At 47.9% G+C, this 12,128-nt stretch overlaps 6 protein-coding genes across 9 annotated transcripts; 3 read left to right on the forward strand and 3 right to left on the reverse strand.

Annotated features, from left to right (window-relative positions):
* Positions 1 to 2,206: 2,206 nt before the first annotated feature.
* Positions 2,207 to 3,607, forward strand: FOXG_17647 (uncharacterized protein). The gene has a single exon (XM_018397655.1). It carries the CDS (start codon positions 2,390 to 2,392, stop codon positions 3,257 to 3,259), a length of 870 nt encoding a protein of 289 aa, XP_018258744.1. The 5' UTR covers positions 2,207 to 2,389; the 3' UTR covers positions 3,260 to 3,607.
* Positions 3,608 to 6,278: 2,671 nt separating this feature from the next.
* FOXG_22902 (uncharacterized protein) lies at positions 6,279 to 6,479 on the reverse strand (the record flags this gene model as incomplete). Its single annotated transcript, XM_018403322.1, has 2 exons — positions 6,279 to 6,381; positions 6,445 to 6,479. The coding sequence occupies 2 exons, from the start codon at positions 6,477 to 6,479 to the stop codon at positions 6,279 to 6,281; spliced, it is 138 nt and encodes a 45-aa protein (XP_018258745.1).
* Positions 6,480 to 6,596: 117 nt separating this feature from the next.
* Positions 6,597 to 7,663, forward strand: FOXG_17648 (uncharacterized protein; the record flags this gene model as incomplete). Its single annotated transcript, XM_018397656.1, has 3 exons — positions 6,597 to 6,716; positions 6,781 to 7,067; positions 7,108 to 7,663. 3 exons carry the CDS (start codon positions 6,597 to 6,599, stop codon positions 7,661 to 7,663), a joined length of 963 nt encoding a protein of 320 aa, XP_018258746.1.
* A 913-nt stretch (positions 7,664 to 8,576) lies between these two features.
* Positions 8,577 to 9,781, reverse strand: FOXG_22903 (uncharacterized protein). The gene has a single exon (XM_018403323.1). The coding sequence runs from the start codon at positions 9,617 to 9,619 to the stop codon at positions 8,642 to 8,644; it is 978 nt and encodes a 325-aa protein (XP_018258747.1). The 5' UTR covers positions 9,620 to 9,781; the 3' UTR covers positions 8,577 to 8,641.
* Positions 9,782 to 10,193: 412 nt separating this feature from the next.
* FOXG_17649 (alcohol dehydrogenase) lies at positions 10,194 to 12,113 on the forward strand. 4 transcript variants are annotated; one of them, XM_018397659.1, is made up of 4 exons: positions 10,194 to 10,473; positions 10,529 to 10,679; positions 10,759 to 11,179; positions 11,232 to 12,113. In XM_018397659.1, exons 1-3 carry the CDS (start codon positions 10,445 to 10,447, stop codon positions 11,176 to 11,178), a joined length of 600 nt encoding a protein of 199 aa, XP_018258750.1. In that variant the 5' UTR covers positions 10,194 to 10,444; the 3' UTR covers position 11,179; positions 11,232 to 12,113. The 4 variants fall into 4 exon arrangements, with proteins under 4 accessions (XP_018258750.1, XP_018258751.1, XP_018258748.1 ...); XM_018397660.1 differs by lacking the exon at positions 11,232 to 12,113 and having other exon boundaries at positions 10,759 to 11,222; XM_018397657.1 differs by having other exon boundaries at positions 10,285 to 10,679.
* FOXG_22904 (uncharacterized protein) lies at positions 11,847 to 12,065 on the reverse strand (the record flags this gene model as incomplete). The annotated part of the gene is made up of 1 exon (XM_018403324.1): positions 11,847 to 12,065. One exon carries the CDS (start codon positions 12,063 to 12,065, stop codon positions 11,847 to 11,849), a length of 219 nt encoding a protein of 72 aa, XP_018258752.1.
* Positions 12,114 to 12,128: the final 15 nt, after the last annotated feature.

Raw genomic sequence — 12,128 nt, forward strand, 5'->3', positions numbered from 1 at the left:
GTAGCTGGCTTATTTTAATAAGTGCCAAAAGCTTAGGTGTAAATTTGGCAGCACTATAAAGCTTTTATGTAACACCTGCACTTAGTTTGGTTGCGGGTGGACGAATTGCCATCGCCGCTAGCAAGCGGACTATGATACTATTATAGATATCTCTATATAGCTTATCATCTAGGAGAGAAACTAGAAATAGTAAGCACTTATCGTTAAGCCTTTTGCTCAAACTCCTGCGTTAGTCTGAGGCTAGTCCCTTGTTATAACTCTAGGCCAGTTTAGCCGCGGCGCCAAAGGCTTCAAATATTAGTATGTTTTGCGCCTTAGTAAGTTAAACCTTTAGGGTCGGCTATGCCTTTTGCTAGGCAAGACGAAAGAAATAATATATTAAGTGCTTTAATACTCGAATATACTTTATATATCTCTTCTTTCAAATCGTGCATCAACGGCTTCTGTAATAATCGCCTGGCAACAAAGGAATTAAGCCGGTGCTAATCAAAGAATTAAGCTTTCCCTCTTTAAGTGAGCTTCGCGCCTAGGCAATAACGCGGTCGAGGGATAGAAGAATAATGTAGAGCAGGTCATCTTGATTGCCCTGGACGCCGTGGTCATATAATTCATCCGAATCGGGGAGGCACATAGGGGTTACAACTTCTGATAGCCTCCCCTGATAGGGCTCCAAGAAGCGGGGCCACTCAGTAATATGAAGCCATTGCGATCGATGTCGTATGTCTTGAGATGTCAAGTAAGGGCGAGGGCAAACTAAGTCCCCCTTTGTTCCTCGGACAGTTGACTGCGAAATAGCTACTCCGATGATTGCAAAACAGCGTCTGGCAGGTAGTTAGGCCTTTCACCAGCCCGGCGCGAATTAAACCCTCCACACCACCCTTCGCACCGTTACCATGCGGCCCTGGTTTGCGCATTGGCCGATTATGCCTTCTCCTCAGGTGCTCTTCCATGGCGGTACGGCCGCGGCACAGTGCTGCATCTTTTACATATGAGAATATGCCAGTGGCTATCGTAATAGAAGAGATCGTTCAGATCCATGACGATCATATTAAATAATTAAAGCTTATAAGGAGACTAAGGTTAAAGAAAGATGAGTGGTTATAATCCATAAGCAGGAGCAAAAGCAGGAGCAAAAGCATAAGTATGCGATCAGTCGCGTTTCCGGACGCGATCGCATAAATGATATAACCCTAGCACTGTTTCCAAAGCGGTAAGCAAGCAGGAGAATGGAGGAGACTGGAGTTTAGATCTTCCGCCGGAGATAAAACGGGCGTTAGGGTATGAGGCAATTCACAGAGGACAACCGACGAACAGGGGCAGGCGACGATCTAGAATAGAAGAGTAGGTCGTTGCTGACTTCTAGTGGGTCCCCGAGAGTATCGGCGGCCCCGAAAACCAGGTTACACTTAAGTTCAAAAAACTGTTTTCAGCTGGCCTCCATGCATGGCTTAGCCCCTTGCAAATGCACGGCTTACGATGGCTTCATGCTTCAGTAAGGCCTCTATTTACTGTCACCAAGAGATTATCGCGGCCATTGACCTTGTAGGCTTGACTGGCCACGGACACAGCCATTGAAACCATTAAGTAAGATAGTGTTTGCGTCACAGGTCAAAGTCATATCTTAACTACTTTTCTCTGACCATGAATTTAAGGCTCGATCATTGGTCTGTAGTATTACTAGGAAACCAGGCACTAGCGGATAATCATACATCTAAAATGTGGAGATTGCTGACAGACCCTTGGAGAAAAGGTAACCAACAAGGGTAAATTGCCGCAAAAATCTCACTGGGGGCCCTCATCAACAGGGCTACACAACCAACCAGCGGCTATGGTTCAAAAAGCCATTGTGTTCACTTCAATAAGCTGGGCATGTACAGCCACTTGGGGCTTCATGTTGGGTGAGATTTGAGTAGGGCTGACCGGACTTCGCTATCGATATTCGGCATGGTCACTCGCTGACAATGCATGGGTCAAGTTCAGCTGTCATCAATGCAATATGAGCGTTATACCGCAACTTCTACTCAGTCATGGAGCTTCATGAGAACATCTATAAGTAGGAGAGACTCGACTGTAAAGTAGTATTCAACTCTAGGCCCAACTCCAGACAGCATACACACTTCAACCCCAAAAAAAGCAGATCATCTCCTCCCCGAGCACTTTGTCAATACCCATTATCATGGTTTTGAAAAAATCCAAATTTGCCCTCCTGTTGTTAGCCTTGGTTTATTACGCTTCTCCTGTCACATCTCAGAATACACCGAATGAGAACCTTGTGCTGGCCGATTGTGGCATTGGGCTAGGCCCCAATGGCGGCTCAACCTCTTTCGAGGCAATCTATTACAATGGCGACATCTGGACAGGCCAGGGCGAGAATACCTACCGCCCAACCATGATGGTTAATGTGCCGTGGACTGGCCAGTATCCTTGGTCATGGGTTGGCTTCACCATGCCCAACGGCGACGAATTTAGTGTGATGCTTGATGGCGGCGTGAAGGACCCTGGCGAAGCGGGTTTTGCTACGCATACGTACGAGCCAAAGCTTTTCATGCCATGTTATTCATACCACCGCGACAGGGTCTTCCAGCTAGCCGACGGCAAATGGTGCTCGAGCGCGTACGTCTGCAACTACCGAGGCCAGCCCTACCCTGGTTCTGGCCCGACAAAGCCCGAACCAGAGAAACCCGAGCCACAGAAGATGGAGATTCATGGCTCTATGACTCAGGACACAGTCGAATTCTGGGAGAAACCGGCGACCCAAATCATGAACACGGCCAGACAAGCCTTTCTCTCGGACGGTTACAGTTGTGACACCACCAAACGCCCCATCAACGACAAGTGTACTATTAGTTGGTCGTGTACCGGCGATCCGGCAAACAACTCTCTGGAGCGTATGGCTCAAGTCTTTGACAAGTTGGCTACCCATGACAAGTTTACGAGCATGCGAGAAGTAGTTACGGATGTCTGCCGTTATCCGGATACACGCCCTGGCAAGGAGGGCCAGTGCCGACAGTACGAGCAAAAGATTGATAGGTACTATAAAGTTCCTGGCAGTATTAAGCTCACTATGCGCAACGTTCCAAGGGATGGGTCTGGCGAGAATTCTAACGTGCATGGGGAACTGGAGTATACGATCCAGTGCGATACTTCCAGGTGGGAATGCATGCTCTGCAATGCTGTTGGAACAGCCTTGAGTGTTCCAGTACCTGCTGCTGGCGCTTTAGTCTCGATTGGATGTCAAGCTTGCAACACTGAGAACTAGACATAAGGCCTCTGTCAGCAGATGGATAGGTCAGATGCGTGTTCGTTAACGAATGCGACCACGGAGCTCGTCATACTTAAAGTTGGCGGTAATACACTATTTGGCGAAAAAGGCTGGGTTAGGATTAGTTGTCTTGCTTACTCTGAGTTATCAGGATGAAGGAACTGGGCTGAGAATCTTGCCCTTGCTTCAAAGGTCAGGGAAATCCGCCCCCGAGTGGATGCTTCTAAATGCGCAGCGTCTGCTATTATCTGATGACTCTGTTTTCATTTTTCTAGGCTCTTTACGTATTCTAGTCCATTATATGATTAAATCACCAGTTATCCATTTCGAAAATCAAGTTTGAACCATCTCATACCGAATTCAATCACTTGCATAACTCTCGCTTGCTCCGCAGCCAGCCACATCTCTCAGCACCGACGCACGTACATACAGAACGGGCAATGCTCAGCGGCGGATAGATGGACGCTGTTACTCAACCTTTCTTTCTCGCAGATGAGCTTTGCCTAGCGAAACGGTCGAGTACTTTGTCGTGGCCCCTCGGGACCTATGTGAGGTTCTCACTTTCAGCCGCTGCTCATTGCAGATCGTCTGGATGTACAGTGGACAAAGGATTATCATGACCAATCGTATCTGTATAGATTACAACTATCTGTGCAATGGAGGACCGATTGGATATAGTTTAATGCGAATGTAAGATATGCATTTCCCGTGGCTAGCTGACCATTGATGCTGATCTAGGGGGTTACTCGGGGGCCCTTCCTCGCAAAAGTATCCTGGATGGCGTCTGGCTTGTTTTGCATGGAGAATTACATCGTCCAGAGTCTAACGCACTGACTGCTCCGCCAACTAAACACTGTTTCGATCGAGGCTCATTCAATGGACTTAGGGCTCGAAAGAAAAGCTGCCGGCATAGAAAAGGTAAGAAGGGTCGAAATCGGCATAATGGAGAGTTGGCTGCGGGGGTTAGAGGGGATTTGATGGCGTCGTTTCTAAGGATGTCTCACTATCTCGTATTATGTCTTTGGGGCCCCAGTTATGTATCACCCGCACCTCCATCTCGGGGTACCTGACTCTCTATCCAGTCTATGTAGAAAAGGAGCATCGTACGTCAATCAATTTCTTAAAGGAGATGGAGGGGCGGGCGGTACACAGCCGGAAGATCGTCAGTTGTAGGTAGAGCTTAACAGAAGCCATGTCAGCTTCACACCCTCTCGATTATCGCTAGCTAATGGATGCAGAATCCTATGCTGATTACGAGGAGAGCTGAATGCTGTAGAGCTCTTGTGGTATGGTCATGTAGCCAGATGTGTCTTGGATTGTCCCTCGGCTGAGCCTGAAGCAATTGCCGCATTGTGAGACGGACATAATACATGAGTGTAAGCACAACGACGATATCCTATATAAACCCAGTAGTACCCTTCAATCACTACAATTCTCTCCATCTCTTCCACTAACACTAAACAATCTCAATTTGAGTCCTTTGCTTACTTACACAATTGGTTCTTATCATGACCTCTTCCAACAGCCATTTCGTCAAGAAGCTTGAATCGCAGACCATAGGGTTGTTGTGGCATGAACAGCAGAGGGCTACATAAGAGAGGGTTAAAAGAGCCTTGATTCTATGCTAGAAGGGGGTCGGAAGTGCTCCTTATATACCAATTGAGCGTTGATCCATAGGTGGCCAAGCAAACCAATCGGGCCAAACCCACCTTTTAACATAAACGGTTGGCAAGTTCTTGTATTCGTCTTCCCACAACTTCTTCACTCCTGTCAAGATCTTATTATGCCATGCCTTTGGCCAGTTTTTCTGTATATAAGCCTTTCCCCGGGATAGATGGAGAATAAGCGCTGCAGCGTATGCAGGGCTCTCATCGGAGAGCTGGTAGTATTTATCGAAGACATGCCAGCTCGTTAGTACTAGACTAAGTAGCTGTTAGTTTACCTTATATTTGTTAAATGCTTGCTGGTAATGCTTATGAAAGACGTCCATCGTAAATAATGTATGATTAAGCGTTGTATAATTACCCTTAGTAAGGAGAGTTATATTCTAAAATGGCTGTAGGAAGTTTTGCATCTCGCGAAGGTTTTGCTAACCCTGTGGTGCTAAGTAGTCGTCTATAAGGGCATCGTAGTACTTTTCCTGATACCACTTGATATGCCCCTCCTTATTAAGAGCGGCATTGAGCAGAAGAAACCATGAGTTCGCCTTGGGCCTTGGAGTTGTGAGAGTAGATAAAATGCCAGCATCAGATGTAATGCCATGAGCCCAGTTTGGTTCAAGTTCCGCAGGAGGCTGAATTCATAAATATAAAATGCCTTCTGCATCGCTCACACTTATGTCTACCTCTCTATTTACATATTAACGGTACTGTACGTAAGCCTACTAGCGCTAACATATGCGAGATATTTGTCCAGGACTTCAATGCGTGACTTTGTGGCAAAGGTATATAGGCATAGCGCACCGTGAAAGCGCAAATCGAAACCCGCAAAAGTGGGCACGAATAAAAAGACGATGCAGACTTTTAGAATTTTAGTTGTGAGATATTGTTGGAATAAGAATAGAATGAAGCAAGGATCATGATCATCGACAACGACCACAACTAGTATCAGGCAGCAATCTGCTGCCTATGAGGCAATGATATCGTCACAAAACATAGCTATAAGAGACCGACCTTCGTCGCGCTCTTAGATAGAAGAAGTAGCTCAATTCAGTGTTTTATGCTACATCCTACGTTGCACCTCTTAACTGCTGAGAGAGACAGCAGTCCCGTGGCCCTGCCCAGTTCTATGTTGAATTTAGGTAGCTGTTATTGTTGAATAGTAACCAGCAGCTTCCAATTGATTCCACATAGCCCAGATAAGAGGTATGTAGCCTGCCTTCAAGCCCGGAAGCAGAATTAAAAAAAAGGACAACCACCATTTTTTCACCCCAACGTCTGACAGTTATTGTTACTAGTGGGAGGACCTCTGAGCGGAATCTGACACATCTACGTCGTATGCATATGTAGGATAATCGTCACACCACCGAACCGGGCCCCATCAGGGCCCCAGCACTGATATCGGGCTCTAATAAGGCTCCGGGACAGACCATCGGGTGCTGCACAGACCCTCCGGCCCCTCTGTTGATCCGTTAGTTCCGGCCGGCCGCTGATTGCTGCAAGATCTATAAAGAACCGATTCACTTGACTCTCATGTACTTGGAAATCAAGGGCTTCATTCCACATCTGATCTCCATTGCTTTATGAAATAGGATCTCATCTTGACATCTATTCCCCATCGATTCACATTCATACCCTGATGACTGCGGTTTCTGAGAAAGTAAACAACTACTCAGATGTATGTCGTCGCTGTCGCTGGTGGTCTCGGTAACCTAGGACGTCTCATCACCGATGCGGTCTTTGAGAATGGCAAGCACGAAGTGTACGTTATCTCGCGAAAGGCAAGCTTCTCACACGTCATTGCTTGCACGACAGAAGAAACATCAATTATGCCAGTACACGTGATCTGATTCCGTGCAGGTGCCAGAGGATTTCCCAACTCGAATATCACCCTTGACAGGAAAGGAATATTTACCTATTATCCAGACCAACTACAGTTCCGAGTCTGAGATGGCTCGGCTCCTAGAAAAGCACAACATCCATACCGTCATTTGCACCCTTGCCATAGGCTTCCAAGCGGCCTGTGGCTCTCAAATTGCGCTCGTCCGGGCTTCGGAACAAGCGTCCACAGTCAAGCGCTTCATCCCGTCCGAATTCAACCTTGACTATGACCTGGGGGATGACGTTCTCCCCTTCCCAGACAAGTGGTTCCACAACGTCGCAAGAACGAGAGCTCGAGAAGAGCAGTCTCGAATTTACCTACATTTACCCCGGCATGTTCATGGACTACTTCGGCATGCCCCATGTCTCCACGCATCTCCGGGAGTTGTACATCGTCATCGATCCTACCAACGGCGTGGCATATGTTCCTGGCGACGGAGAAGCCAAACTAGCCATGTCGTATGCCAAGGACGTTGTCAAATACACAGCGCTCGCACTTGATCTTGAGAAATGGCCCCGAGTCATGACGACAGCTTCCTGCGCCATGACTCTCAACCAAATTGTCGCCCTGACGGAGAAGAACCTGGGCCGCAAGCTGAAGGTGACATACCAGCAGATTCCAGCGCTGCTAAAACATGATAGTAAAACCTTACCGGGAAACATTGTCGTCACGGATAAGTACCCCGGTGGGCTGGAGAAGATCATGGCGTTGACGGCAGATCTCGAGTGTTCAATAGGGCTGGGTGCGTACGACTTTGACAAGCTGTCGGAGCATCTGAACTTGGTCGACCATTTTGTTGGGAAGACGGAGCCGCCCAAGAAGATTGAGGATGTCCTTGAGATGGCATGGAAGGGACGGTGAACTCGAAGATAAGTACCGAGGGTGTATCTTTGGAAGGTCGTATTGAGTGGTCCACAGTGCTCTAGAAAATTGCTGGTATCGGTCAATTAGACCAACTTTTGCGGCTGGCCGATGCGCTGCATAATATCTTGCCACCGTTCAGGGCTTGCTTGTCCGCGATTCACCAAGTCACGATGGGGCCAAGTCTCCTCCAAAGACTTCTGGCGATTCGTGGTGTTGTAGATGAAATCATTTAGAAATATAAACCTGAGAAGAACTCTCATCTCAAAAATGAACAACCAACTTTCATAAAATATATATATATTTACCCAGCACTACTGCGCAATATAAACAACAGTGAAGAGGGTGCTCATCTCCTAGGCTAGGGGCCTTCCAATGGTCCTTTATCGTTATTTCCCTATGAATCCCTAGGTAAATAACGACTACAAGCCATACATAAGCCGTTGAAGTGGAGATGCCTTCCCATTTGAGGATGCGTGAGTGTTCGGAAAAGGGGGGTATTCCAGTTGTCAATAACGGCATTTTCAAGCAGGTGATCGGCCCAGCTGTTGGTATATTCAATCCATGACTGTACAAGGGAAATAGGTATAAAAAGCTGGAATAGTTTAAGTGGTTCCTTGGGCAGAGGGTTGACCTTGAAATCACGATATTTGAGGTTAAAAGGTTGAAAATCATCACTGCGGCCCTCTTCGGGTGGAAAATTAGGCACGCCGGTGGGGTCATCAGCTGCCCTCAAAGGCAGGGTATCAAAGCTGTGATCATCTATGCTATCTTGTATCTTTGAAGAGATCATCGTTTTAGTTACGACAGGCTAGGGATTATTTGTGTGAGGCTTTTGATGAATTTGGTGGTGAAAAATCAAGCAGCTGTCTGACAAGAACTTCACGTACCACGCAGGTACTAACGGGGTTAGTAAGCAAAGTGGGACGAGTAACCGGATGTAGTCTTATGCCGCTCAAAGAGATAATAATATGATTCTTAACTAAGGTAGGTATAGAAGTGCTTAGCCAACTTGTCAGCTGTAAAGCGTACTGTCTCTGCATTATCATAGAAGTCATAATGAGCTCCTTCCGCCCATACTATCTCCTTTTGCGATCTTATATTCCCATATACTATGCGCGCTTGATCTGGGAAGGCGGCGTTTTCGGAATGTACAATAAGCGTAGGCGCCTGAACAAGTGAAGCTTGCGCTACAGGGTCCCAGTCGATCCAGGCACCCCAGGATGCCACAGCAAATTCGTTGCGCCACTCACGTATATTGCCACGTGTTGGGTCCTCATAATACGGCTTTGACCCAGGGCTGGCTGACTCGTTTGCAGAGCCACCGTAGGCCTTAATAAGCTTGATCTCTTGGGTGTCATTGTATAGCTTGGTTGCTTCCTGACCTTGGTCGCGTTTAAGTTTGATCGCTTCCTCTCCACCGTGTAAAACAGGTGCAATAGAGGCAGACTGGAAGAATCCAGCAACGGTTGCTATTGCTTTGACACGAGGATCGCTTGCCGCCGGGTAGAGGACATTGCCACCCGAAGTGCATATCCCAAGCAAGCCAGTCCCTGCCACGTCTGAGCGATGTGATAAAAATTCCAAGGCAGCTGAGAAATCTACGGCCTTAGACTCGGGATCTTCGCGTTGTCGAAAAGCACCGCCGCTTTGACCCCAATTGCGGTAATCAATAGCGAGGCTAATCACGCCACGCCGTGCCAACTCGCCTGCATAAGTTCCTGCCATCATCTCTTTCACACTGGCCATCGATCCCCCTACCGCCACTGCTGGGTAGCGTTGGTTGGGGTCATAATTTTCGGGTAGGTAGAGGTGGCCTGCGATATGGTCGCCCCCACATGCAAAGCTGACTGTTTTTGGGGTCGAGGTGTTGCGTATGGTACTCATGCTTGCGGCGGATCGAGGAATCAAAGGGAGTATGTTGAAGGAAAGTAATAATGCTGCAGTCTTGAACATACCGAATTCTTAGCAAAGCAGAATAGCTCTAACAAAAAGGTGCTAAATTCGTGGGTAGGCCAGATGGCTTCACTGCAAAAGCGCGACTGACCTGCTAGCAGTAGCGTGCATGAGAGGACAGCTGAGTTCTCTTAATTTCTAGGCGGTTGCGCAGCTTTAAATATCTAAGGAAGATTACTAACTTACTTCCTTAGCGCCGGTGTTACCGGCTGGAGGAAGGTGTTATCGCCGAAATAATACGCGTTTAAAAAGAGTGTCTTTACCAGTTCGGAGGGTTTAAGTGTCCAATGGATAAATCATGACTAGCCGGAGCTTTCTATACCTGTTATGTTAAGAGGTGGTGCGGGGTCATGGCGAATTTGTGTTTGTGGCGTATGCGCCTACGCTAACCGCATTCCTAACTTGCATCACGGCAAGCCCCACGCTTGTCAGGATTGAGTGGAGTTCGGGCCGTAACTGTGTACCGATAGCGATGGATGGATGTCCCATGCACGGTTCTTCCGCTTGTGTTGGCCATTTGTTCTATCTCTCCAAGGCGTCCAGACGATGTCCCGTGATGACATATATGTGGTTACGCGTCATCAGGACTTTCGGCGTAAGTGCTCTGTCATAGCGACAACCTTGGTAATTTACATTATGACGCAAGATCCGTCGACTTGAGATCTTTCCGGCATAATTTGCCTTTAAATGCCATAGCTCTTTAGGGTTGACAAACTGCTCTACTGCGCTTTAACAGGTCACAGAAGTCCTGCTGTCTTTACCCTCTATTGTTTCAAACAACTGTCAGAGGAATCCAAACCCCAACGACAGTCTCCAGTAATCACAATGGCTGCCCAAAAGATACAATATGTCAAGTACGTCCTCTACACCACGACAACTACCACAACAGGTTCACCGACTCCTATGTAGCTTGGGTAAGTCCGGCCTAAAGGTCTCTAGGGTTATCTTGGGCACCATGGGCTTCGGCAGCGATAAGTGGCAACAGTGGATTACGGACGAGGAAGCTTCACTGCCCATTCTCGAACACGCTTACAAAAACGGCATCAACACATGGGACACAGTACGTACACGATCCCCAAGACATAAGCCTTACCTCAAAGGATTGCGCGCGTGAGTATTGGAAGTAACAACTTCTACAGGCCGACATCTACTCCCACGGGATGTCTGAGAGGATCATCGCCAAAGCCATCAAGCAGTACAACATCCCCCGCAACAAGCTCGTCCTCCTTTCGAAGTGTTACAACGGCATCAACGAGGAAGACTCCTCAATCCCAGTCGCAACGTTCACCAATGATGGTGAGATGGTCAACCAGGTCGGCCTCAGCCGAAAGCATGTTTTCGACGCTGTCGAGAAGAGCGTTGGGCGCCCTGGCACATACATCGATGTCCTTCAGATTCACCGTCTCGATCGTGAGACACCGAGGGAGGAGATCATGAGGGTCCTGAATGATGTCGTGGAGAAGGATGGGTTAGGTACATTGGTGCCAGTTCCATGGCAGCTTGGGAGTTTTAGTCGCTGCAGAACATTGCCGAGAAGAATGGATGACACAAGTTTATAAGGTACGCTGCTCAAACATAGGAGTCGCGTTGACCCTATGCTAACTTGGATCAGCATGCAGAATTACTACAACCTCCTCTACCGTGAAGAGGAGAGGGAGATGGTAAGACCCCGACACATTAGCTCTCCAAACGAGCCATTCTAACAAGATCATCAAATCCCCTACTGCCAAGACACTGGCGTAGGCATTATTCCCTGGTCTCCCATCGCCTGTGGCGCCCTTACCCGCCCTTGGTCCGACCGCTCCTCCCACCGCTCCCAGACCGACAAATTCCTCGACAACATCATCCACAGCCGCGAAGACAAGATTGATCAAGAGATCATCAGCCGGGTCGAAGAGATCGCGAAGAAGAACAATGTCAGCATGGCGTGTATTGCGATAGCATGGGTTATCAAGCAGGGCGTTTGCCTTATCATTTGATTAAATAGTAAGGAGAGGGTTGATGAGGCGGTTAGGAACTCGAATTTCAAGTTGAGTGACGGATGCAAAGCATCTCCAGGAAAAGTATGCGCTGAAGGAGAGGCAGGGATACTAGACTTGAGATGTATGGCCCCGAAGGTGTTGCTTATTTGTAACATTGATACACTTGCCTTGCGAGCTTATAGTCAAGAGATTGAAGTCCTACTTGCTGGAAGTTCAAATGTAGGTCTCCGCTCGTTTTGACTGATCTAGGTATGGGGATGTGTGAGCTCACTCGTCTCGAGGCGCTCCCAGTCTACTAACTTGACACTTCTTGCTTTGAGCTGAAGATGGCGTCTCCTGAAGGCTTGAGCCCAGCTCTTACCAGGAGGCTTGTTCGGTCTATTCGCAGGGGATCGACGACGGGCGATGCTGAAGGCCAGAGTAGATATGTACTTGACGCGGACAGGTTGTCCCAGACTAGACATTAGCAATGGAAATGCAACAAGTGCTGTCTCTTCTCCTACAGTTAGGTAAGCTGGCGCTGGGGG

The sequence above is a fragment of the Fusarium oxysporum genome, genomic scaffold (assembly GCF_000149955.1).
Source record: "Fusarium oxysporum f. sp. lycopersici 4287 supercont2.63 genomic scaffold, whole genome shotgun sequence".
NCBI classification, from domain to species: Eukaryota; Fungi; Ascomycota; class Sordariomycetes; order Hypocreales; family Nectriaceae; genus Fusarium; species Fusarium oxysporum.

Coding starts and splice junctions, on each gene's coding strand:
- FOXG_17647 (XM_018397655.1), top strand. CDS start 2,390: ATGATGGTTAATGTGCCGTGGACTGGCCAGTATCCTTGGTCATGGGTT.
- FOXG_22903 (XM_018403323.1), bottom strand. CDS start 9,619: ATGTTCAAGACTGCAGCATTATTACTTTCCTTCAACATACTCCCTTTG.
- FOXG_17649 (XM_018397657.1), top strand. CDS start 10,467: ATGTCAAGTACGTCCTCTACACCACGACAACTACCACAACAGGTTCAC. Junction 10,680..10,758: donor GCATCAACACATGGGACACA/GTACGTACACGA, acceptor CAACTTCTACAG/GCCGACATCTACTCCCACGG.